At 53.6% G+C, this 22,179-nt stretch overlaps 6 protein-coding genes across 6 annotated transcripts; 3 read left to right on the top strand and 3 right to left on the bottom strand.

Moving 5' to 3' along the window:
• Nucleotides 1–1,003: 1,003 nt before the first annotated feature.
• J4E90_009594 (uncharacterized protein) lies at nucleotides 1,004–2,428 on the bottom strand (the record flags this gene model as incomplete). Its single annotated transcript, XM_051439113.1, has 2 exons — nucleotides 1,004–1,344; nucleotides 1,405–2,428. 2 exons carry the CDS (start codon nucleotides 2,426–2,428, stop codon nucleotides 1,004–1,006), a joined length of 1,365 nt encoding a protein of 454 aa, XP_051287190.1.
• A 1,255-nt stretch (nucleotides 2,429–3,683) lies between these two features.
• J4E90_009595 (uncharacterized protein) lies at nucleotides 3,684–5,243 on the top strand (the record flags this gene model as incomplete). The annotated part of the gene is made up of 2 exons (XM_051439114.1): nucleotides 3,684–3,915; nucleotides 3,967–5,243. The coding sequence occupies 2 exons, from the start codon at nucleotides 3,684–3,686 to the stop codon at nucleotides 5,241–5,243; spliced, it is 1,509 nt and encodes a 502-aa protein (XP_051287191.1).
• A 2,000-nt stretch (nucleotides 5,244–7,243) lies between these two features.
• Nucleotides 7,244–8,963, bottom strand: J4E90_009596 (uncharacterized protein; the record flags this gene model as incomplete). The annotated part of the gene is made up of 4 exons (XM_051439115.1): nucleotides 7,244–7,659; nucleotides 7,709–8,552; nucleotides 8,599–8,738; nucleotides 8,789–8,963. The coding sequence occupies 4 exons, from the start codon at nucleotides 8,961–8,963 to the stop codon at nucleotides 7,244–7,246; spliced, it is 1,575 nt and encodes a 524-aa protein (XP_051287192.1).
• A 4,120-nt stretch (nucleotides 8,964–13,083) lies between these two features.
• On the top strand, nucleotides 13,084–14,460 carry J4E90_009597 (uncharacterized protein; the record flags this gene model as incomplete). Its single annotated transcript, XM_051439116.1, has 2 exons — nucleotides 13,084–13,200; nucleotides 13,252–14,460. 2 exons carry the CDS (start codon nucleotides 13,084–13,086, stop codon nucleotides 14,458–14,460), a joined length of 1,326 nt encoding a protein of 441 aa, XP_051287193.1.
• A 486-nt stretch (nucleotides 14,461–14,946) lies between these two features.
• J4E90_009598 (uncharacterized protein) lies at nucleotides 14,947–16,759 on the bottom strand (the record flags this gene model as incomplete). Its single annotated transcript, XM_051439117.1, has 3 exons — nucleotides 14,947–15,420; nucleotides 15,482–16,270; nucleotides 16,451–16,759. 3 exons carry the CDS (start codon nucleotides 16,757–16,759, stop codon nucleotides 14,947–14,949), a joined length of 1,572 nt encoding a protein of 523 aa, XP_051287194.1.
• Nucleotides 16,760–17,987: 1,228 nt separating this feature from the next.
• Nucleotides 17,988–19,124, top strand: J4E90_009599 (uncharacterized protein; the record flags this gene model as incomplete). The annotated part of the gene is made up of 1 exon (XM_051439118.1): nucleotides 17,988–19,124. The coding sequence occupies one exon, from the start codon at nucleotides 17,988–17,990 to the stop codon at nucleotides 19,122–19,124; it is 1,137 nt and encodes a 378-aa protein (XP_051287195.1).
• Nucleotides 19,125–22,179: the final 3,055 nt, after the last annotated feature.

The following is a 22,179-nucleotide window of genomic DNA, read 5'->3' on the forward strand; positions in this document are numbered from 1 at the left end:
CGATGTATGCGGTAAACCAACGTTGATGTTTGTATTCATTGGTACTGCCAGCAGTAAACATCAACTTAGACACCATCCAGTTCTTAAAGTTTAACACAACGTATGCGGCAAATTGACGTTGACATCAGCGTCTGCCAGTGCTTCCAGGAGCATATACTATCCTAGAGACTCCCTATTTGTTGAATCTTGATGCTACGTGTGCGGCAATCCGATGTGGATGCTGCTGTTGATCGAGGCTGCTAGAAGTATATATTGATCTGGAAACCGCTTAACTGTTATGATTCAAGGCTGTGTATACCGCAACCCGACATCGATGTTCTCCGAGAACAGTACTGCCAGAAGTATACATCGGCTTGGGTATTATACACTTATACAAGTTTGATACCGTATATGCGGCAACATGGTTTGGGTTCTAGCACACACTGATGTAGTTCGCAAGAATCGATTAGGGGAAGTGTATCTACTTCGTAGTTTGAAGCATACATCACCCTGGATACCTCCTACTTGCCAAGATTCAGTACTGTGTAAGCAGCAACGCTGCACGTATTCTGGTATCGACTATGGTCACTGACGTGAAACGTATGAAGAAGCCGCATTGCTATACCCCGGGTGGAGACATACATTGTCCTGGAGCTTTCCCACTTCTTGGGCATCAATGTCATATATGCAGCAACACTGCACGGATTTCGCCATCTATCAGTGCCATTTGCAAGATGTATTGAATAAGCCCTGCATGTGTTTTCCAGGGTGAAGCATACATGATCTTCAATGCCGTTCACTTTGTGAGAACAAATACTGTGTATGCAGCAACGGCGCCTGAGTTTCGTCATCCTCTGAGCGTACCCCATGGACCAGAACCTACCGTGAAGGATGCACGTTGAGCATCCTGTCCAAGTTACATCACAGAGTATCATGTATACATATGGGATACATGTGGATTGACAGGTATGTTTCATAAAGACTCGTCTTCACATAGGTATTAAAGCCCCGTCCAGGTCCACCCTTAATCCCACTTCATAACCGCCTCCTCAACAATCGGCCTGATAACCTTCCTACCCGCACTACTCTTGTGCGTCCATACCATCTGCCTAGGCGCCAACTGATCCGCACGGTGCCACGGCTGGAAATCAATACCCTCCTCGTTATTCTCCAACGCCTCCTTGACGGTCTTGAAGAGCGAGTCGGCTTGGTCCTGGTCGATACGGACGTCGTCGCGGACGGTGAGGACGACTTCGCGGATCTTCTCCTTCTCGCCGTCTTTGTAGTGCTTCTTGTACTTGTTGAGCGTGATGGAGATGTCGACGCCGGCTTCGGCGGTCCAGGCGGCATGGACGGCGAACCAGTCTGGGGTGTGTTAGCTGAGATGGACTCAAAGGGTAGATTGAGAAGGGAGTCAAGACTTACCAAAGAGTTCCGCAAAGTCCGTCTTGAGGATCTGCTCGTCCATGGAGTATGGAATCGAGGCGAAGCCAATGCTCACGGTAGGAGTGCGCGGGGACGGCGTATCAATGATGTCTCCCTTCCAGTCTCGGCGCAACAGGTCGCGCAGACCAAGGTTGTCAATGTCCTTTTGTGCCTTACTGAGCTCGTCGTCGAGGTCCTCCATGACGTCTTCGAGGCTGTCCTTCTTCCAGTTGCTGCGTGCGAGGACACGCTTGGAGACTTCGATGTCGGTCTTGGTCGTCTTCTTGCCTGACAAGCCGCCGGAGTCAATGGCAATGGCGCTGAGGACTAGCTCGAGCAGTTCGTGCGGCATGTGGTATTCTTCGTCAAGTTTCTCGAGCTCATCGAGCATCTGGCGGGCCACGAGCGTAGTGCAGCTTGCTGCTACTTCGAAGACACGGGGTTCGGCGTCAGGAGCAGTACCGCGGTCTTTGTGGTGGTCGAAGATGCTCAGGATCTTTGCCTCGTTCCACTTTCGTAGAGGGCTGCCATGGTCGACCAGGACGATGCCCTTGAGCTTCTTGCCCAGAGTCTCGGGGTCCTCAGGCAGCTCATCCAGCGTCAACAAGTCCTCGTGGCCAGGCGTCATCTGCGAATTGTCGAGGGCCAGCCTGTTCTCCGGTCGCAGATCAAGCGCATGCGACGGTGTCTGAAGGAGTGCAATGGCCTTGATAGGCTTGTCGGTGTGTTCGGTGGAGTGTTCAAGATGGTAGGCCCAAGTGAGCGCCGCGGTCATGGAGTCCATATCACCGCCCTCATTGCCCATTACCATGGTCCACTCATCCTCCCTACCGGCCTGCCAGTCTACCAAGAACTCCTTCTTTGTGGCACGGCTCCATTCGCTGAAGTGGCCTACACCAAGTGGTTTGGCGAGATGCTTCGTCGACGCGTCGAGTATAGCTTGTTGCGGCGCGCTGCGCTGCGGCATGGCAGCGACGCGGCTGGCTGCCAGGAAGGCTGGAACAAGGGCGCGTGCCGCTTTCATTTTGGAGAGATGAATGCGATAGGGATGCTATAGGTATAGATTATTGTGGATGTCGGAAGGCATCAAGGCTCAGGTACGGATGCGCAGCTGGGATCCACAGCTACGTCAACGCTGGCCTAGGCGCGACCAGCTGGGCCGTGTTTCAGCCCTGTGGCTGTGAGTCCAGACGCTGCTCCCCCAAACCGGCCTGCAAGCGACATTTGACATTTGTTGAGTTCGACCAGGGTGGCATAACAATAATGCATGTCTCCAAAGCCCACTGTTTCTGCGCACAACTGGCAGAGTCTGCGCAATGCGACTAATTGCTTCTTGGTGGCTCCTTTGCAGAGACTGTGGCTGCAGCGACAGCGACGTGCAGGGCTCATATGATCAAGCATTGGGCGTCAGCCATGCTTAGTCCATCCTTCTCATGCAGGCGTCAGCAACCCCAGATATCTCTGCAGTTGAAGAAACACGAAGTATGACGTCAGAGCTGATTGCTGGAGGGATGGCATGCAGCCACTCGGATCCTCAACGAAGCCGCCCTAGCCGAAGCACTACCACGCGGCTGGTTGACAACCCGCGCGTGCAAGGAAAGCTTGACTGTGTTTTCCAAGACCCCTCTCAAGCTCCTATTCCTCAAACCCGTTATTATCGCCGTGCCAACGCGCCGCTTTCCTATCACGGCGCGCTCCTAACCCTGTTCTCACGAGGGATTGCGGAGACACGCTGCTGACTGAACAATGAACTAATTGCGTCGGTCGCGGCCGGATCGCTCGCTGCACGCTTAGCAAGACACTACTTGACCCCAACGCCGCACTCTCACCCAAACTGCTTCCTTTCCTGGGGCACTCTCGTCGCAACCGCTGCAATTATGGATCAAGGCCCACACGAGCAGGGACGACCGTTGGCGTCGTCGTCAACTTCGACCACCACTACCTCTGGCCCCTACACTACCACCACCACGACATCCACCGCACCCGGACAGGGAACGAACGTGCAGCATTTTGGGCCACAGTCGACCACTATCACACACCCTGCCGTCACCACAACGACCCACATGCCGTCCACTCAACCCTCGCAACCACACGCGCCTACCTCGAATCCTATCCAGCGCCTGCGCAGTTCGTCTATTCGCATAAGAAGACCTTCACATCAGCCAAGCGTAAATACTCCCCAACCCACGCCTGATCCAGCGCCAGTACCGGGATCCGACAGCACATGGCAAGCCGGCCGAAGACGAAGTAGTTCTGAACCGCGCCCACCTCCAGCGGCCATGGTCGCCGACGATAGCCTAAGGCGTCAATTAACGGGGCCTCATCTACAGCCTCTATATGAAGATGGCACGGCGACAGCAAACCCTGCTATCGGCAATGGTCCGCCAACCGCCAGCAATGCACGAAGAGGGATGACTCGTCAGTCCTCCGCTTTCCACATGCGGCGGCACCAGAAGGACCCAAATCAGAACATGATGGGCAACAATGTTGTCGATGTGCTTGATGTCATCGGTCAGTAACCCTAGAGTATGCTACATTGGGGTATCAGCTAACAAAGTCTAGACCCCGAGATATCTGCCCTCACTACGCTGAATAACGTTCAGAACTCGCTCTTCTTGCCCAATCTACCCTGGCTTTACAACCGCCAGCCCACATACGATCTTGGGCAGACGACATCAGACTCCTCGGACGAAGAGATGGGCACGGCTAGAGGGGCCAGACGCGAGGAAGATCAACTCCCTGAGATGACACAACAAGGCGAAGTAGAACAAGCCGCGCGCGGAGGCCGCGGAGAATTGCGAAGAAACAACACTATCGACTCCAATCTTTCGACTCTGGAGGAAGGTGCTGGCCATCACTACGCCGTACTGCCACATGGTGCCTCGTTGACAGGATGGACCGACGAGGAGAAGGAAGCTCTGGACGACCATGTTCGACATCTTCTCCACTCTCGACGCGCAAGGTTCAAGCGGACTATGAAGGGCTTCGGACGTTACGTTCGCAACCCACTCGGCTTCCTTGTCACGCTGTACTTCTTCCTTATCACCTTCTGGGGAGCAGCATGGGTACTCTTCCTCATCGGCTGGATCTATGTTGGTGATCGTCAGGCATACTTTGTCGAGATTGCTGATCAGGTCCTTACTGCCCTGTTCTGTGTTGTTGGAATCACCATGTTTCCCTTCCGCATCGTCGACACATACCACATGGCTTTCGTCGCTTACTACGCGCACAAGACCTGGCGGCTACGCAAAGAACGAGGACTACAAGAGTTGAAAGACCACAACGAACTACCGACCATGCCGCGATCCAACGCTTGGGAAACAGGCGAGGCAGAACAAGAAGGCGTCGAGGCCCCCGTTCTCACCGCCGAAGAGCAGAAGAAACTCGAGCACCATCAAGGCAAGCTGGAGAAGTCACATACCTTCTACCGACCCCACGAGACATACACCCACCACGCCTTTTCCATCCGCCTCCTCATCACCATCATCGTTCTTCTCGACTTCCACTCCATGTTCCAATGCGCACTGGGAGGTACCACATGGGGTATCTACTACAAAGACCGCCCCAAGGAAGTCACCGCCATCATCCTGAGTTGTAGTCTTACATGCAACATCACCGCGGGCATCATTATCGGTCGTGGCGACAAGCGCAGTCGCAAGAAGCTCGTCGTTGAACAAATCCTCCGTCAAGAAATGACCGAAGAGGCGCTCAAGAAACTACGAAAAGAACGCGGTATCAAGGCCAAGGGCCTCATGACGAAGAAGCAGAAGAAACAGGTGCAAAAGGAAACGATTGGTGAACCCAAGAACCCGTTGGATACAATTCTGCATCGTGGGTAGTGTAATGTTTTTACCTCTTTCTCCTTTGAAGAGGTACCTTCTATGATGATGGTTAGATTGTATATTTTAATTATACTCTTCCGGCGTCTTGCGTTCGCCATTTTTCGCTTCGCATTTAATCTGGCATCTACTAGTTAATGTCATGATGTGAACTGTCCTATCGAGCTTCCTGTGCTGTGATCCTCGCCTTTATATTACTCCAATTAGTCTAGTGGCTACAGCATGCGCCTCAAACAAACTATGTATATGGATCACATCACCATCCCAAGTCAAGCCAACATGACTCTATCTCGGACCTAAATAATTCTCCTAGAAAACACCGTAACCCGTAGATCAACACCGATCACCACAAGCAGACAGATATACACACCAAGTCCCCATCTCCCCCCACTCCAAACTTACCACCCCGCCGTCACCAGCCACACCAGGTCTACGGAAAACTCACTTTGCCTTTTGCCCTAGCCGTCGCGCACACTGCCACTTCAGGGCTTCGGCATTCCCTACCGACCGCGCACTAACATGATTCAGTCTAGTCGCAAACTGTAATTTACCTTGCGGCTACCTGACACATATGCACTCCCAGCACCCTTTTGCCTATCCTATAGCTACAAGTCATGTCAAGGTGTCAAGTCATGTCCAAAGAGGTACTCCACATGGGCAGAACTGCACTCCACATCCCGAAAACCCACGTGCTGCGGCGCAGTTATGAACCTCGTGTCGAGCGAAGTGCACTCCACCTGCTCCATCCATCGAATGCCAACCCCCCGCCAATGTCAAACTCACCGAGAAACCAAGCAACCAAGAGAACTACCACGCCGCGCCACGCCACCACGCGCAAACACTGCAAGTTGCAAGATATCTAGTGTATGAACGTGGCTGTGTTGATGCAGACCTAAACTTTGTGGTAGTTAACAAACAAGCGAAAGCGAAGTTAGTCAAGCGTATGTTGAAGAACAGCATGGCGCGCAAAGATAAAGGGGATGATGGGGATCGGGGAATATTGACGAGATACGAGTCATTAGTACAGCGGCAAACAGCCTTCCGTCGCCTGTCATACCAACAGATCATCGAAACAACGACAGCACCATCACTGAAACTTAACTGCAGTATGTCAGGCAGCCATGCTTACACGTGTCGGCAAGATCCGGCAAGAGGCGTGCGTGACGACCCGGGGATTTGGAATCTCCAATACACTCCATCAACAACAGTACAAGTGCAGTGAGCGATAGCGAGAGAGGGTGTGTGGGTATAGTTCGGTCGCGCAAACCTGCAGCGACGATCCATGTTTAAGAATTTGTGGTAGGTCCCCCGCTAACAGCTGTTAATGCATGTTTGAGAAACATGGTCCTCCTTGGTTGCAGATACATGTCCACGTGTAGAACGATGGCGGGGACGGGGACCAAAGTCCCGGGTTACATGCAGTGATGAAGCCAAATCCGACTGAAAGACTGATTAATCGCTGGGAAATGACCCAAAGCCCAACCGTACGCCTGCTATGGCCGAAGATCCCACTCTTGGAGCCGACATGAGGAACCCGATTCACCGATGTAGTGATTCATGACATATACTTTTTTTCCCGACCTTTCTCCGAGAAGCTTTCCTTGCCTCCTCACTCCAAAGGTATAAGCCGCTCCATAAAACGCCGTCCTACGATCCGGTAGGTGAACAAAGGAAAGACCCTCTAGGGGTGTCGAGTATGCCGATGATGTCGCATAGGATCGTGTCATAATACATTCGATGCTGAAGGGTCGTGAAACAAAGCCGGTAGATAATTGAGACCGTTGTTGGTGGGACAGCTAGTCCTAGGTCCGAACAGAGTCGGCTAAACCGTGTACCTGTCCGTTGGTGTAGAAGTAATAAACAGAAAACGCTGAAGTGAAGCCTCACGATGTAAGGCAGAAAACAGACCCAGAAATACAGTCCAGTGAAGGGAAAGGCTCGAGTGACTTGAGCAGCCGCATTGCTCATGCAAGACGACAGTGATGTGAAGAAGGGTTGCTTCAACGGTGAGGGTGCTCGTAGGGCCGCATACCGCCAAACTCGACGCCTTGCATCGGTCCCTGCATAGAGCCTCCATGCGGCGGTGGTCCCCACTGAGCCTGCGATGGTGGTGGCTGTTGCGAGAGCCCCTGCTGTTGCTGCTGCTGTTGCTGTTGCTGTAACGGTGGAAGGACGTTGGTCCCGGACGCAGGAGTTGCGGGTTGCCCTTGTGCGAACTGGCCTGTCATACTTCCGTAGACATGAGAGTTGGATGGATCGACGCGACGGAGAGCGTTCCACACGGCGTTCAATTCTGCTCGGAGGAGCTCGTTCTCTTCCTGGGCCCGACGACAGTATTCTGCATCAGGTCGCAAGCGGCTGATTTCCTCGCGAGCGCTTTGGTGTGCGCGGGTCAGGCTTGTGACATATTCAATAGCTAAAGACACGTCAGGCAAACATATGCAGCGATGCATGAGTGAACTTACCCTTGGTGAGAATCTCCCACTTGGATGACTTGCTGCCTGGGCTGTTGGGAAGGATGCCATTGAGATCGTCGAACAGGTTCTTCATCTCACTACGACGCTTCCTCTCTGCCATCTTGTGGCTGACGCGAAGCTCAGGGGTCCTGCTATAACTTCCACTCCCAGGCGCAAGCGGGTTGGTGGGATCAACATTCTGCAGGCTAGTCACGCTGCGATGTTGCATGGAGTGATGATGAGTGCTAGGGATGTCTGAACTAGTCAGTACGTCTGATGAAGGATGAGAGTAGGGAGGCGTGCCATCATTCAGTCGTTGTTGACCGGGTGGTAGCTTGGAGTCTGTGGTGAAGATGCTGCTGTTGACCGACGTCGCGAAGCTGCCTTGACGCGAAGGGGCGTTGGATCGGTCTACGCTAGACTCGCCGCTGCTAGACGTCCTCTTCTCTTCGTGGTCGTAATCATCTGCGGGAAACGCCCAAGCAAAACCCTTAGTTGGAGCCGCCGCCATGGGGTCCGGCATGCCAGACACACTCCTGGGGTTGGGATTAATGACCGGAGCGCGTCGAGGGGGATGGTTGGCACGCGGAGCAGCACGATTAGGTGACAGAGGAGAAGTGCCGTTAGGGCGCGAATCAGGATTTGTGATGCCGCGTTGCTGCTGAAGGTTCGAGACAAGCGAGACTCGGGACGCATTTTGGCTCTCGTATGGTGACTGCGGGTGAATGGATAGATGACCCATGGTAGCGTTCATCCGACTGTCTACGCTGCTGCGTCGAGAGTCGAAATGAGAGCCGGCATCGATACTGAGCCGGCTGTCGAACCCTTGGTTGAGCGGAGGTAGAACACCATGCTACTGCTATGTTAGACGAGTTTATAGGCGATCATAAAATGCGTACCTGAGACGACTGGGAGAGGCCAGATGGATACCTCGCCGATGATGGCGTCTCGGGTATCGAACTTCTTGATGGGGAATCATCGGAAGGGTTGAGTAGTGTTTGCACGTGTAGTCCCAAGGACTGGGACATAGTTGATGAATCTACAAAGCGTGTCAACAACGTGCAGATGATAGGTATCGTGAGAACTCACGTTTGCTTTGGGCAAGAGACCAATTGCCTGAGTCGCGAACCTCGCGTGCTTCTGAGTGCTGTCTGGGCTGTGCCGGGGTCGGCTCAGCCGTAGGTAGACGGTTGGTGAGTGAGGACAGTGGCGGCAGAGATTGCTGGCCCTGAGTGATGTTGTTTTGCATGTTGTTCTGCGACATGTTTCCGTGGGGCGTCGTACGCTGAGAAACAGAGTTCATGGATATGGAGGCGGCGCACGAGGTACCTTATAAAATAGTCGTGCGTGCCCGCCGTTAGTGGTAGCGAGAGGGCTTTGGGCTCGTGATGATGTCCACACTCGAACGGGTGAGATAGTGGAGCCAGTGAGGCGCGGAATAATGACGTTTGCCAGAGCAAGTGGTTTTGGTCACTTTCGGCAATCGTAGATGGGCCAGGTGGGAAAGATGGGGAAGTAAGAGTAAAAGAGGGCCGAGTTCCGGGAAGGGAAGCTTGGGTAAGGGTAGTGGCCGGGGCGTGGAGTGGAAGAGGGATGCAGGGCGTGGTAAGGGTAACGGGCAGCGAGGCCGCACGGGATATGGTTCGTTCCTCCCTGAAAGTAAAGATGGCAGTTGGGTTGAAGTGGGGCACGACGAATGGAGCGCCAAGACCGTCCCAACTCTAATGGCAAGCGCAAGGTAACGATCCACGCCGATTACCGCGAGAAGGGCAGGAGCGATGGCCGTGTCTTGCAGGAGTGGCAGCTGCGAGGGTGCCCGGCGTCAATGACTTCTTTTGGCGGTACGAGTCGAGACAAAAGCAAACAAGGTTCCTGGCAAAAACTCCACGAGAGCTGGAGATGCGGCTGCCGTGCTCTCCCTAGTCGGCGGATGCTGCAGCAGGGACAATACAAAGGTGCCTCTGCCCAGGCCAGATGGGACACGGCGTCCAGAGGGCGGGATCTGGAATTGACACGATGGAGGCGCCCTAAAAGACGAGTGCACGACGTGGGCGTCGAGCGAGGCGTCGTGGTGAGAATTGGCCAGCTGGGGCGGCTCTGGGGCGTGGTGGGTCGAGATGGTACCAGTTGACACGGCGACGAGGACAAAGTCGAGAGACTCTGGATTCGCGCGCGTGGGGAAGGAGAGCAGCAGTCAGCAGACTACCGGGTCGAGTACATGTCCTGGGGCGGAGGGCAGCAAGGAGCACAACAAAGCAGCGGGCAGCCGGCGGTCTAGCCGTAGGGACGTCGTACGACGTTGGGAAGGGACCTCTGGAAAGTGGAGGAGGTGCGGCGCAACAGAAAGCTAGAGGCGACGGTTGAGTCTTGACGAGTCGCAAGGGCAGCCAGGGAGCCAGCCAATTAATGGATATGGTGGTGCCCAGAGGTGAGCCGGCCGCACGTGGGAAATCGTTCAATCGAGGCCTCGTGTATCTTAAGCTGCCCGTCTAGCGGCGGCTAGCTGCACTTAATATGGGCTCCCTGCCTCCGCGCGCGAACTGGTGCACTTGTCATATGGCGGTGCCCATGACTGCAATTCCCTCTGCCACCACCGACCCGCGAGGGGCCACTCCGCCCGGCTGTGGCAGTCAGAGGTTCGTTCCGCTCCAGCGTGCAGAGCAGACGCATGCACAGGCACGGCATCCTGAGCCCCTCGAGCAGCAGACACGGGCGGCGAGCATGGCAGGGCCTTGTAGTTTGTCGTCACTTTAGCCAAACCCGTGTTGCTATCCCGCCGCCCGCTGTACCGCCACGAGGTCACTAGCCCTCCACGCCTGCTACCCAACCGGCCAAAGCGCCGAGCAAAAGCAAATTCTGCGACGCTGTCCTCCTGCGCCGATCTCTCATGGCCGCCTGCAGCGCGCGCATCCTTCTGTAGCCTGCATTCGCTGCCGGCATGCAGTAGTCGCCTTAGCCCGTGCCCATGCCAAACAACATGGCCATACTTGGCCGGCTAGCGCTGTGCGAGACCACGGTACAGAACGACTACTGAACATATCCACACTTCGCGTCTCCGGGGCCACCGACACTGCCCCCATCGTCGCTTTGTTCCGATGGATGCACTGATGCACTGAGCTTCACAAGTCTGCAGGGCACGGCGCTCCCGAACCCTGCTTCCCGCATGGCAATCATCCCGCTCCATTAACCAGTCCTCCTGGCCCGACTTCTGCCAGAACTCCCGCCGCCCATAGCCTCTTTTGCCCTGCCAATTATCCTCCGCGGTCACACAAGCGCTGTGCCTCCTCTGTACCCTTGGTAACAAACCCACCCCTTGCTCCTGTTCACTTTAACTCCATCGCTCTTTGGTCGACATGGCAGATCGTCTGTGACCGTTACGTTCATCCCTACTTCTGCTTCTTGGAACCTGCAATGCACATGATGCTGAACCCTTGGAACCCGCATCCATCGACCAGGTTACACGGGACACCATGTGAGCATCGACGTCGCTGCTATCTCGGACAACCAGCCTCTGTACAGCAATCTTCCATCGATTATTGTTGAACTGTGAGTTCCATGTTCTTTGTAGCCGCCATTGGAAGCCCTGAACCATTTCAGCGACTCAACTCGTCACAGTAATGACCAACATCATTCATGTCTCTACGATCACCCACCACGACCGCGGTGTTGTCTCAGACAAAGGATCACATCGGCGTATTCATCGGAGCACACGATCGGCTAACCTACTTGGAATGTATCTGCCTAGAACGACTATGACCATTGAAACTGGACTGCAGACGGCAACTGCTGCCGAAACATGTCCATCTTTACGCATCCTTTGGATCAGTATCACGTAGTCGGTCCAAGCCGGTCAAGCTACTCTACACCACATGGCGGTATCGCCGCCTCCTCGCACTGTACTCGGTCTGGCGGTGCTACCACACGCAGACCCGACGACCAGGTTCACAACGTAACGGTCTTGTGTCAGGTGCCAGTGCATGTTTGGTCCTCCAGTGCTCTGATCGAGCAACGGTGGCTGGGGAGCCAACTCCGGATCCCACATGAATCCACGGTCAAGCCAACCGTAATTCAAGTTTGCAGAACTCACCATTCACCACGTTCAGGGCCGTCGGCTTGTGAGCTCAACAGCATGGGTGTTCGTCTGCTCCTATGGTTCAACTCTGCATCGAAAGATCTGGAAGGCTTAGTTATGGTCACAGCATTGCTAGGCTGTAAGAGATATAAGGCTTACATGCTGTTGTGTCTGCAGCTTGTATGGCACGCTTTTGGGGCAGTGCCCGGGCGATGGTTTCCATGTTGCTGTGAACGTGGACCATACCAGGAACGAACGGTTTCTTGTGCTCTCAAAGAACATACATGATTCAGGTTTTGTGTCTGTCAATGTCGTTGTTCGATCCAAGCCACCGATGGACATGCATCATCGAACGCGCGTGCCTCTAGGTTGCACAGGCGCGGCACGTTATCAGCACGCCAGCTACCTCCAAAAGCAGGCTTGAAGGACAGATGTTGTACTCGGACGCGTCAACCTGCCAGCAGCTGGTATCCGTTGCTAAGTGGAACTGTTGGGGCGCGGACCGTAACACAATGCAGGACTACCCCAGGTGGGCCGTTACTCGCTCAAAGTCTATCGGTAGACAAGACCAGTCGGTAAGGCTCCCGTGCCTCCCTTGCAGTACATCATTAGACGGACATTGCAGTGACATGCTCCGATGATCTGAGGCTTGGTGACATTCCGGCTGCAAGGCCCCTGAAGCTCGGCAGCACAGCAGCGGTCGCGTACCTGAAGGCAATATAGTTGTAATTGCCGGATCCGAACGGCGCTGCAACGGTTACTCGTAGATTGCAGTTACACTGAAGGCTCATCTCGGTCATGACTACCGGAGCAGTATGGTTGTTGAACGGAGGTTTACCTCAAAGTAGTGCAACTACCAGCGCAAGCATTTCGCCTCGGTACCAACCGAAGTCTAAGCTGACTGTACCTCGATCGATTTGGGTGGCATTGGGTAGCAAAAATGCCTCAGGCACGATTACCGTACGATGTAAGCACGAGATGAGTAAACCTCGAAGACTCTACACAGTACCCAAGGTATTTCTACGTGCCTGGCCTCGCGATTTGCTGCCAACCCGACAGTACGGATACGCTACGAAGATGACGGTCATTACAGACAGGAATTGGCCCGTTCATCCATGGGACATGTCAAGCGCCTGCCTGATCCAGGTGCTAGCTGCGCCGCCGCCTCGCCACACAACAGGGATGGGCAAATGCGGGCGGGGATGCGAAGCGACCACCACAATCACGTGAAGATCGTCACGATGCAGATAGCGCTGCGGGGCAAAGCTTGGTTCGCAACACGAAAAGCACGCGTGAACTGTGAGCAGGCACCATGGACGCCACTACCGCAACCGCCGTGCCTGTTGATGCTGAGCATGTTGAACGTGAGGACGCCGTGCCATCGCATGTTTTCCCCTTCCTCAGGCTTCCACGAGAGCTGCGGGATCAAGTACGCATCTCTGCCGCCACTACGTTGGATCTTAGGCTGACGGCAACATAGATATATGACTACACTTTCGCTGCGCAAGAGTTCAGCGTTGACCGGGCCATTGAGCGACGTCACCTGAAATATTTCAAACCCAGCGCTGCTGCCATACTCCTCATAACCCGCCACCAATACTTCCTCCTCAACCGTCAAGTCGCCCGTGAAGCGCTCGAGATCCTCTTCAAAAACCACACCGTCTACCTCAGCTGCGGACCATTTGTTCTGAAAGCACTGCTAGAGAAGATCGAAGAACCCAATGGTCCCGGCAGACAATGGCTGAAATGGCTGAAGAAGATAGAGTTGGACTGGGAAAACTTGCCCAACCTACAACACTACCCACCTGACCGAGAAGAAGGAAGGGACGTGTGGTACTGGGAGCATGACCAAGAGGAAGTCGATGTCGACTACATCCGAGGCGCCTACTACAGCGGCCACTACGACGAATATGACCACGAAGGCACATCCTACGACGACAACATATACGACGCCTCCAACGCATCGCTATACCCATCCTTCCGCCAGCCAGCCCCCACACAAGCCCCCAACGCAAACGACCCCTTCGGCTTCTCAAACCACTACCCCTTCGCCGACCCAACGCTCGACCCCGTCCGCGAAGCCTCTGCCGCAGACATAGCGACGAAACTCGACCTCCTCGTCTCCATGGAAGTCACACCCCTCTTCACATACCTCGCCTCGCCCACGTTTAATCTCAGCAGCATCACACTCCCTCTGCGATTCATATCCCGCGGTTCACATCAAAGCCGCAGCGTCTCGCGCCCAGGCTTCGCTTTACCGCTTAAGATACGGTACTGGGTGCAAGTCTGCGTCCACGCCCTCCTCATGCTCACTTCTACACATGACAGCGGTACGTCGTCTTCGACACCGCTACAAGAGGTGCGCGTCAAGTACGCGCCAGTTGATATCTGGGCGTCTATGGAACCGACGGACGACTTGCGCCGTATTGTCGACCTGGGAGTCTGGTTCGATAACCCGGAGGAGGGGCAGGAGGTAGAGAGGGAAGGAGAGGGCGAAGCGTTCCGTGCTGTGTGGGAGGGTATGCGAGCGAGGACTTCGTATGAAGAGCGGAAGAGGCTGGGGAGGAGATGGGCGTTGAAGGCTGAGATCACGTTTGATCCTTGGGATGGGGATATGGATAAGGGGAGGGTGGGGGATGAAGTTGAGATCGTTTTTACGAGAAACGAGGATACGACTCCTGTGTCTTGAGGGTAGAGTTATTAGAATGAGTGCGATCAGCTCTCTCGACCTGGACGAGTGGATAAAGACCAGACGAGTCAGCTACTCAACATTGGGATGTACGATACAGAACATTTGAATTGTCGAAATACTCACATGCACTCAGCTTATAACTGTTACTTGATAAGATTAAAGTTTGGGGACAGTAATTCAGTGAGAAGTCTCTTTATTCTTACATGTCTTGTCTGATATCAAAGGTCTGAGTCAGTCGTCCACGCCAGTGTCCATCCAACCTACTGCCATGCCAAACGCTCTTTACAAGCAAAATGACACTTGAGAGAACAGACAGAAGCGGCGGCATGAGAAGATGACAAGGATACACAAGCCAACAACGACCTGATACACAAACGAGGCCCTGAATCACCTGTCTCGTATGTCTCATCCTCAAAACCTCAACAGCCGCTCGTCAGCAGGTACTGTAAACGACAGCCGTGGGTTGTGCGGTTGAGACGCCGCCTAAAAGTCCCAGAACGACTTGTCCGCACCCTTCCTACCACCCATGCCGTCACCCTCCGTCTTGATACCAGCACCATTGTTGTTCTCCTTCTTGACAGGGCTCTCCTCGAAGAGGGACCACGCAGCCTCAGTGCCCTTGCGCCCACCCATACCATTACCCGCAATGTTTATGCCGCGGTTCTCTGGTGAGTCAGCGTGCGTGCCCCAGTGTGTCTTCATGGAGTTGCGCGTCTGCGTCTTGGATTGCGTTACATCGTTCAGGGCGCGCCTTGCGTCGCTGTTGTCGCCGCTGGTCTCGTCTGTCTTGTCCGTGACGTGGTCTTCGTAGAGGCCTTGGCCTTTGTTGCTGCGTCCGCCCTTAGTGGGTGCGGCTTTGCGCTGGCCTTCGGGTGTGCCTTCGTCGACGAAGTCAAAGTGCGCGTCTTGGTCTGGGCGCGCCTTGTGCACGATCGGGCGGCGGACGGGGGAGGTGTCCTGTGGTAGGTATATGTTAGCAGGGGTTCAGCTGTGTAGCAAGAGACAGAGATGTAGCAACCTCCGCCTCTGGCTGATAGTGTTCACCAACCTCATCGTCGCTCCAGCCAAAGTGACGAACGGCATTAGGAAGCGTCTTGGGCTTTGACTTGTTCGGGGTGGCGAAGTCGTCAAAGTCCCAGTGGGCGTCGTTCCTGTTGCGGTTCTGGTCGTGCTTGGATGGTCGCGCAGTGTCTCGTACCTTGGGTGTCTCCTCGCCTTCGCCAAACGTGAAGTGGTCGTACTTCTTGGAGCTAGTCTTGATGCTCATTGGGGCGACTGGGTGCTCGTCTTCTTCCTCTTCAAACAATCGGTTGGCCTTGAAGTTTTTTCCGCTGCCTGTTTTGGCTGGGATGCGCTGGGGCGAAGGAGACGGTGAGTCGCCCCCTGCGCCAGCGAACAGCTCAGAGTACTCGCGTGGAGGCGGCTTCGCAGATTGAGCGCGGGGCGCGGCCGGCCCAGAGCTGCGAGACTCCCGCTCCTCAGTGTCAACCTCGCGAGGCGCAAACAGGGCGAGCGACGCGTGCGGGTCGTTCATGGCATTGTTCGTTGATCCCCTCGAACGGGAGCTGATGGAGACTTCATCTGCGCCTCGTGAAGCTGAGGTTGAGGGCCGCGACGATGCGCTCGACTCGGTCTGTGCAGCTGCCGCGTTGGATGTGATGAGGCGGATCTGTTCGCTGCTGTCGCGGATGGGCCAGTTGCGAGAGCGCGCACCGATGACGTCGATCTGCTTGAGCACAGAGCCCTGGTCCCAGTACTGGCGGATTTGTGTAATCTTGCCCGACTTGTCAAAGTGGACCATGTGCACCTGTCAGTGTCAGTAAACGCGTGGAGAAGGCGTGCACCCATCCAAGACGAAACCGAACAGGTCTGCAGACTACATTGGGGTAGAATACGCAAAGTAGAAAACTAAGCGTCAATGTAGGCTTCAGATGTTTGGCTCCTCTTTGAGTGAGGTGCGAGGACGTGGTTTGAGTCAGGTACACACCATAGGGAACGTCACAGTTCGGTCGGTGACGAAATTGTCATCCAGGCCTGGCAGGTATGCGCCGCCACCGTTGACGAACTCGATAGTCGTCTCAACGTCGATACTCAGGCCATTGCCGCCCTCAATCGCGTTGAGCACCTTCTCCTTGGTCTTCTTCAGAAGCTTCTCCTGAACAGACAGGTGCTTGATGATGGCGGTCGCGTCGTTGATGCTGGTCGTGGTGGTGACATAGTGGAGCGAGGCATTGTCCGCCAGCGCACCCGAAGAGGGCGTCGCCAGGAACCTGGTGTATGTGTCGCGGAGCGTCATGACGCCTTGAATATAATAGCTGTTTAGCTAATTGCTGTTGTGCGTATGTATACCGGGGCGAGTGTGGTGGCGGGTCAAGTGGGGTGTGATGGCTGTGGTGATACAAATGTTGTGAGTAAACAATCGCGGCCGGACGCGCGTAAGATTATGTACCCAAAAGCGGTGGGGAAGATGAAAGGGGAACCACAACAATGAGAGCAGCAGGCTCCCATATGGACCGCAAGAGCCCCCGGTCTCTCCATCGCAAGGTGTTGTTTATGCAGGGGTCCCGCGACGCCCCACCTCGATCAGCCACCAGAAGGGATAGCCGGACTGCGGAGATCAACGCGGAGAACAATGTCATGCAGCCTGCAGCTAACGGCTTCGCGGTGGGGATCTCGTTTGCTGTCGCACACCATCTTTTTCGATTTTCCTACACTCGCAGCCATTGAATCATATAGATTGAGCAGCGGAAGTTGGCCCTTGTTTGCTTATTCGTACCGCAATTACCGGCGTGTTTCAGATCTGTTCTGGTGTGCCGTCCATTCTAGGACGCCTAGAAAATGCCTATTCTTCATCCAGATTCTCGATATTGCGCGCGTTGTCGGCAAAAAGAGTTACTTCTACACAGCTTCTTGCGGTATTCGACTTTACTACCTATAGAAGTGAATTTCTCAATACTCTCGCTATCTTTCCCATGGTCTCATTAGACTTATCATTCCTTTTTGTGCGGTCCACTCTACTCTTCATTTCTTCTGCGTTGTCAAAAGAGCAAGAAACAGCTTGCCGGAAACTGTAAGTAAAGTATATGGGGACGCAACGTGTCGTTGCAACACTGATATATGACGTTTGGGACTCGACATGCATCCACAACGCGCTGAGGCGATGTGCAATCGAGCATGTATCCGCTAAAGATACATATGGTCTGTGGCAAAGACGCGTTGTTCAACGAACTTAATTGATGAAATTCCCGGGGTTCGTCTACGAACGATTTTTGAGTGAATGGAGTAGGATTATCCGAAGTCACTCTGTCGACTGCGACTTTCACGTGAATCTGAGACAGTGATGGTGCCCACGAAGGTATGGACAGTGCGCAGCTGGACAATTGTGTACCGGCCGCCTGGTATTTACTTCCCTTTTTCTATACAGTCCAGTCTGACATCACTTCCCGGGTCCTCTCATCACCGGCTCCGACACTCAACTCAGAAAACGAAGGACTACTGACCTACGCTCAAACCTACAACTTAACATGGCCTCAACTGATATGGACGACTTAAACTGGGGCATAGGGGATCGCGATCTGAACGACATAGAAAGTGATCTTGTGAGGGAAGAGGAAGAAAAGCGCCTTCGCGAAGAACGGAACATAAACCAGGCGTTCGATACGTTTGAACTGTACGATGACGCTCTGGCGATGGTGCATATCGACGACTCGTACAGCTACACTTCGGCGTCACCTTCGCTCCAGCTTCTTGGCCTGACGGACGATGACAATGCACTTCAGTCCTTCTTTCGACTGTTGCGATTGCACAAGTCAATCGAACAAGAGACTGTACCAAACCCGAATATAAGGTTTCTCGAAGACGGCATGCTAGACGCCACACCAGAATCAGGAGAGAATAAGAGAATATGCCAACGCAATGTCCAGTCCTCCAGGCTCCTAACATTACCAATCGAGGTCCGTAATCAGATATTTGCCGAAGCCATGGGTGGCTTCAGCATCTTCATCAAATCGAGGCGTGTGGATTATGGAGAGTACAATAAGCAGGAATTGTCGCGGATCACGAACCGCATCAGACTACTCAATTCTTCAGCCGGTACAGCTCTCCACGAGACACATTTGGAGGTAGGGCCTAAGGATTTCCTAGATGTACCATCCTGGCACGGCTCAAAAGTCAGAATCACACGCACCAACCTACCAGGCGGTCCAAAAGAGGACACTCCCTTTATCGCACTTCAGTCGACATGCCGGCAGATATATACCGAAACGGCACTAGTTCCATTTTCTGGCATCAATCGGTTTTGGTACTACAACGACTTCGCTCTCAGCGCTCTGAAAAACCGCATCACATCAGCTCAAATTGGAGCCATTACCAAGCTCTTCTTTTACGTGAAGGCTATGGAATATTCAAGCAGACCGAACGACATCGGAGACTTCGACTTGAAGCGTGTTCAGAATTTGAGTACGTTGACGGGGTTGAAGTACATTCACGTCGCTGTTGTGGTAAATAACGGCGACTTAATGTGTCGCGAGTCCTCCTTCCGTACGACCCGTCCGTCGGCGAATGCGGCGCTCAAGCGGATAGAGGCTGGCTTGGGTCCTAGACTTCTGGAATTCGCACCCAAGGATGTTGAGTTGGCGTTTGAGCTTCATCGTCTGGAGTAGTAGGATATGGTCAAGTGTACGCTAGCTTTTGTGTGACTGATGTGGAAAACATTAGTTGCCGAGACGTTCAGCTACGGGTATTTCCAGTGTCGTTTGCGTCGTCGCTATTGCGGGAGTCGTGAGTGGCTCCTTCTTCGTAGGTAATTGCGATTTCTGATTTACCGGGCTTGGCTGGGCGAATTGTTTTAGTTTTGGTAGAATGTCCTCGTTACCTACTCAACGACCCAGATTCGAGACTAGGTGAATCCCCAGTGAATGAAGGAGCGGTCGACTTACGGCCTAGCGCAATGGACCCTCAGTTCTTCTTTCCCACAGCGCTGGCTGTCCTACCCAGTGATTCCATGCTCGGAATGCAACTTCCTAATTTCATCACTCTTAGCACCGACACATCGACCACGATGGCGGACGCGACGCGCGCAGCCGACGCGCACTTAGCAGCTCTGTCGTCGCATGAAGAGAACACAAATATAACTACGCGCAACGCTACTGAGTCCCCTCTTCTGCAACTTCCAGCCGAGATGCGAAATGAGATCTATGAGTGAACAGACCTTCTCGCATCGCTCGCTTCACGATGAATGTACGCTAACCCTCTGAACCTACCCTAGATATGTTCTGAGCGGCCAGGTTCACGAGATCCTATTGCGACCCCTCCCACTGGAAAGTACCCTTGGCCTACTACTCGTCTGCAAGCAAATCTCCGAAGAAGCTGCCATGCTACAATACCCCTACTGCGTCTTTGCATTCGACCACGAGCTCGCCATGCGCAACCTCCTCTTACGATGCTCCCCCACCCAACTTAAACTCATACGTACCATTCAGCTCAAACCACGTAGGTGTGGTTTGCTGAAGCGGTCCTTCTGGAACTTTGGGAACAATGGAGGGTCAATACGGTTGGAGAAACTGGAAGGCTTGCAGACGGTGGTTATCGAGAGAGCGAGGGTTCCTTCACTGATGAGTGCTGTGGGCGAGCAACAGGACATTGGGATGCTGGCGGAGACGATGAAGCGCATGAAACCGGATGTTACTGTCATAATCGAAGAATAAGTTGGGTTGAGCACACGAGAAATGCTCGCGGTTGTACAAGAATGTTATCGAGCTGGAGGTATACACTACCTCAAGAAGGCATTTGTTTATTCAGACTCAGTTGCATGTACGAAGTAAGACGCGACACATATCTAACCACCCTTCGTGGTGCCATAAGCTGAATGACATCAGAGTATGCATCAAACTTGTACTAGCGTCCCAGCGCCAGGTTGCGCAAACAAACTTCCTCATTGCTCTTACTGTTTTGGGCCTCAACTCCACTCCTACGGGTCCAAGCTCTTCAGGGCTGTCTCTCACTTACCAACTACTTAGATCACAACACAACACAGCTCCGCCCACACGTCAGTAATAAAGAGGTCCAAGACACCTGCCAAGATGGGGCGAAGGACAGCAGCCAACGCCGCGCGCGCTCACCTGTATGCAGTCTACGAGAGTCAGTATGCGCAAGAAGTACATGAACTAATGTTGAGATAGCACGGCGGCAAATCAGCGCAACTCTCCTCTCCTCCGTCTACCGGCCGAGCTTCGGAATCGAATCTACGCGTACGCATTGGGCGGCCATGTTCTCGGGATGGGAATATATACAGAGCCGGTGACACGCAATCGCAAGTCACGTCTTTATAAGAAGAAAGATGCCCCTGCTTTCGCATTGCTAAAGACATGCTCTCAAGTCAACGCAGAGGCAGCAGCTCTCGCGTATAGCCTCAACACTTTCAGCTTCCCCAGATTTGACTCCGTCATTGCCTTCACAGAGATCGCCGGTAAGCGTGGGATCAGAGTCATCAGAGTGATCAGGATCTCATACGACGTTGTACTCCACAGTGATCCTACGCGCATGTGGTCACAGCTCAGCTTTTTCCGAGGTCTAGAGGAAATCAAGATTGACCATGTTGGAAAAAAGTTCGATCTCGATTCAACAGAGGACAATCAGGCCTGGCTTCGGACACTATTGAGGCTTCTGCGAAGCTATAAGCCTGGTGTCAGAGTCATGACATGGGATTCTTCCGTTGGGTTGAGCAGTGTCGAGTATCACTGAGACAAAGTGGATTGGGCTTGGACCATCGTATGGAGGGTGGAAGGAGATTTCTTTTACGATATCAAACGAATAGCCTACAAGGACTATAGACGAGGTGGAGCAACTCAGATGAGTTTGACGGATGTTTTATCTTGGTGAAGTTTCCGATATCGATAATGTACTATACATCCGTCTCTCCAAACATCAGCAAGTGTTCACCATTACAACTACCCGACTTTTCTCTCGGTGAGCACGTACGAACATCTTTTAGTGCCAAAGGGATTGGAAATACTCGCGAAAGCAAAATATGGACGAGACGAGTACGGATGTGTCCTAGCGCACGGCCATGCAAACGCTCTATCGCTTCCTATCATTTTCCTTCCTACAAGACTACACCGCAACACCGCTCCACCGATATACCGTACAGCGCCAGATACCCAGACCCGTCTCAATAATTCAACAATGGCGCACGGAACATCAGCAAACCAACGCAACTCCCCCCTTCTCCGCCTTCCCGCAGAGCTTCGAAACCAGATCTACAAACACGCGTTGGGCGGCCATATAGTCTTATTGGGAACAACACATGAGCTCATTTACCCACGGAAGCCACGCCTCTACCAGAGGAGCCCATCCCACACTTCGCGCTACTAAGAGTGTGCTCGCAAATCCACGCCGAGGCCGCCCTTCTCCCATACAGCCTCAACATCTTCCACTTCTTCACAGACCCCAGCAGCATCAATGCTTTCATGAGCAGTATCAGTACATCGCAGCTTGGAGCTCTTACGATACTGGTTATTCAGATCAAAGACGTCTGCAGAAATCCAGATCACATGTCGCCTCATCTGATTCAATGCAAAAGTCTCAAGGAAATCAGGATACGCTATAATACAAAGTCCGTTGTGTTCCCGAGGAACTACGACTTGTCTCGTGTAGGTTGGTTCGCGAAACTACTGCGAGAAAAGATTCCTGATGTCAAGGTTACGACTTGGGACACTG

Source organism: Alternaria incomplexa, assembly GCF_024043165.1.
Source record: "Alternaria incomplexa strain BMP 0042 chromosome Unknown scaffold_16, whole genome shotgun sequence".
Classification (NCBI taxonomy): Eukaryota; Fungi; Ascomycota; class Dothideomycetes; order Pleosporales; family Pleosporaceae; genus Alternaria; species Alternaria incomplexa.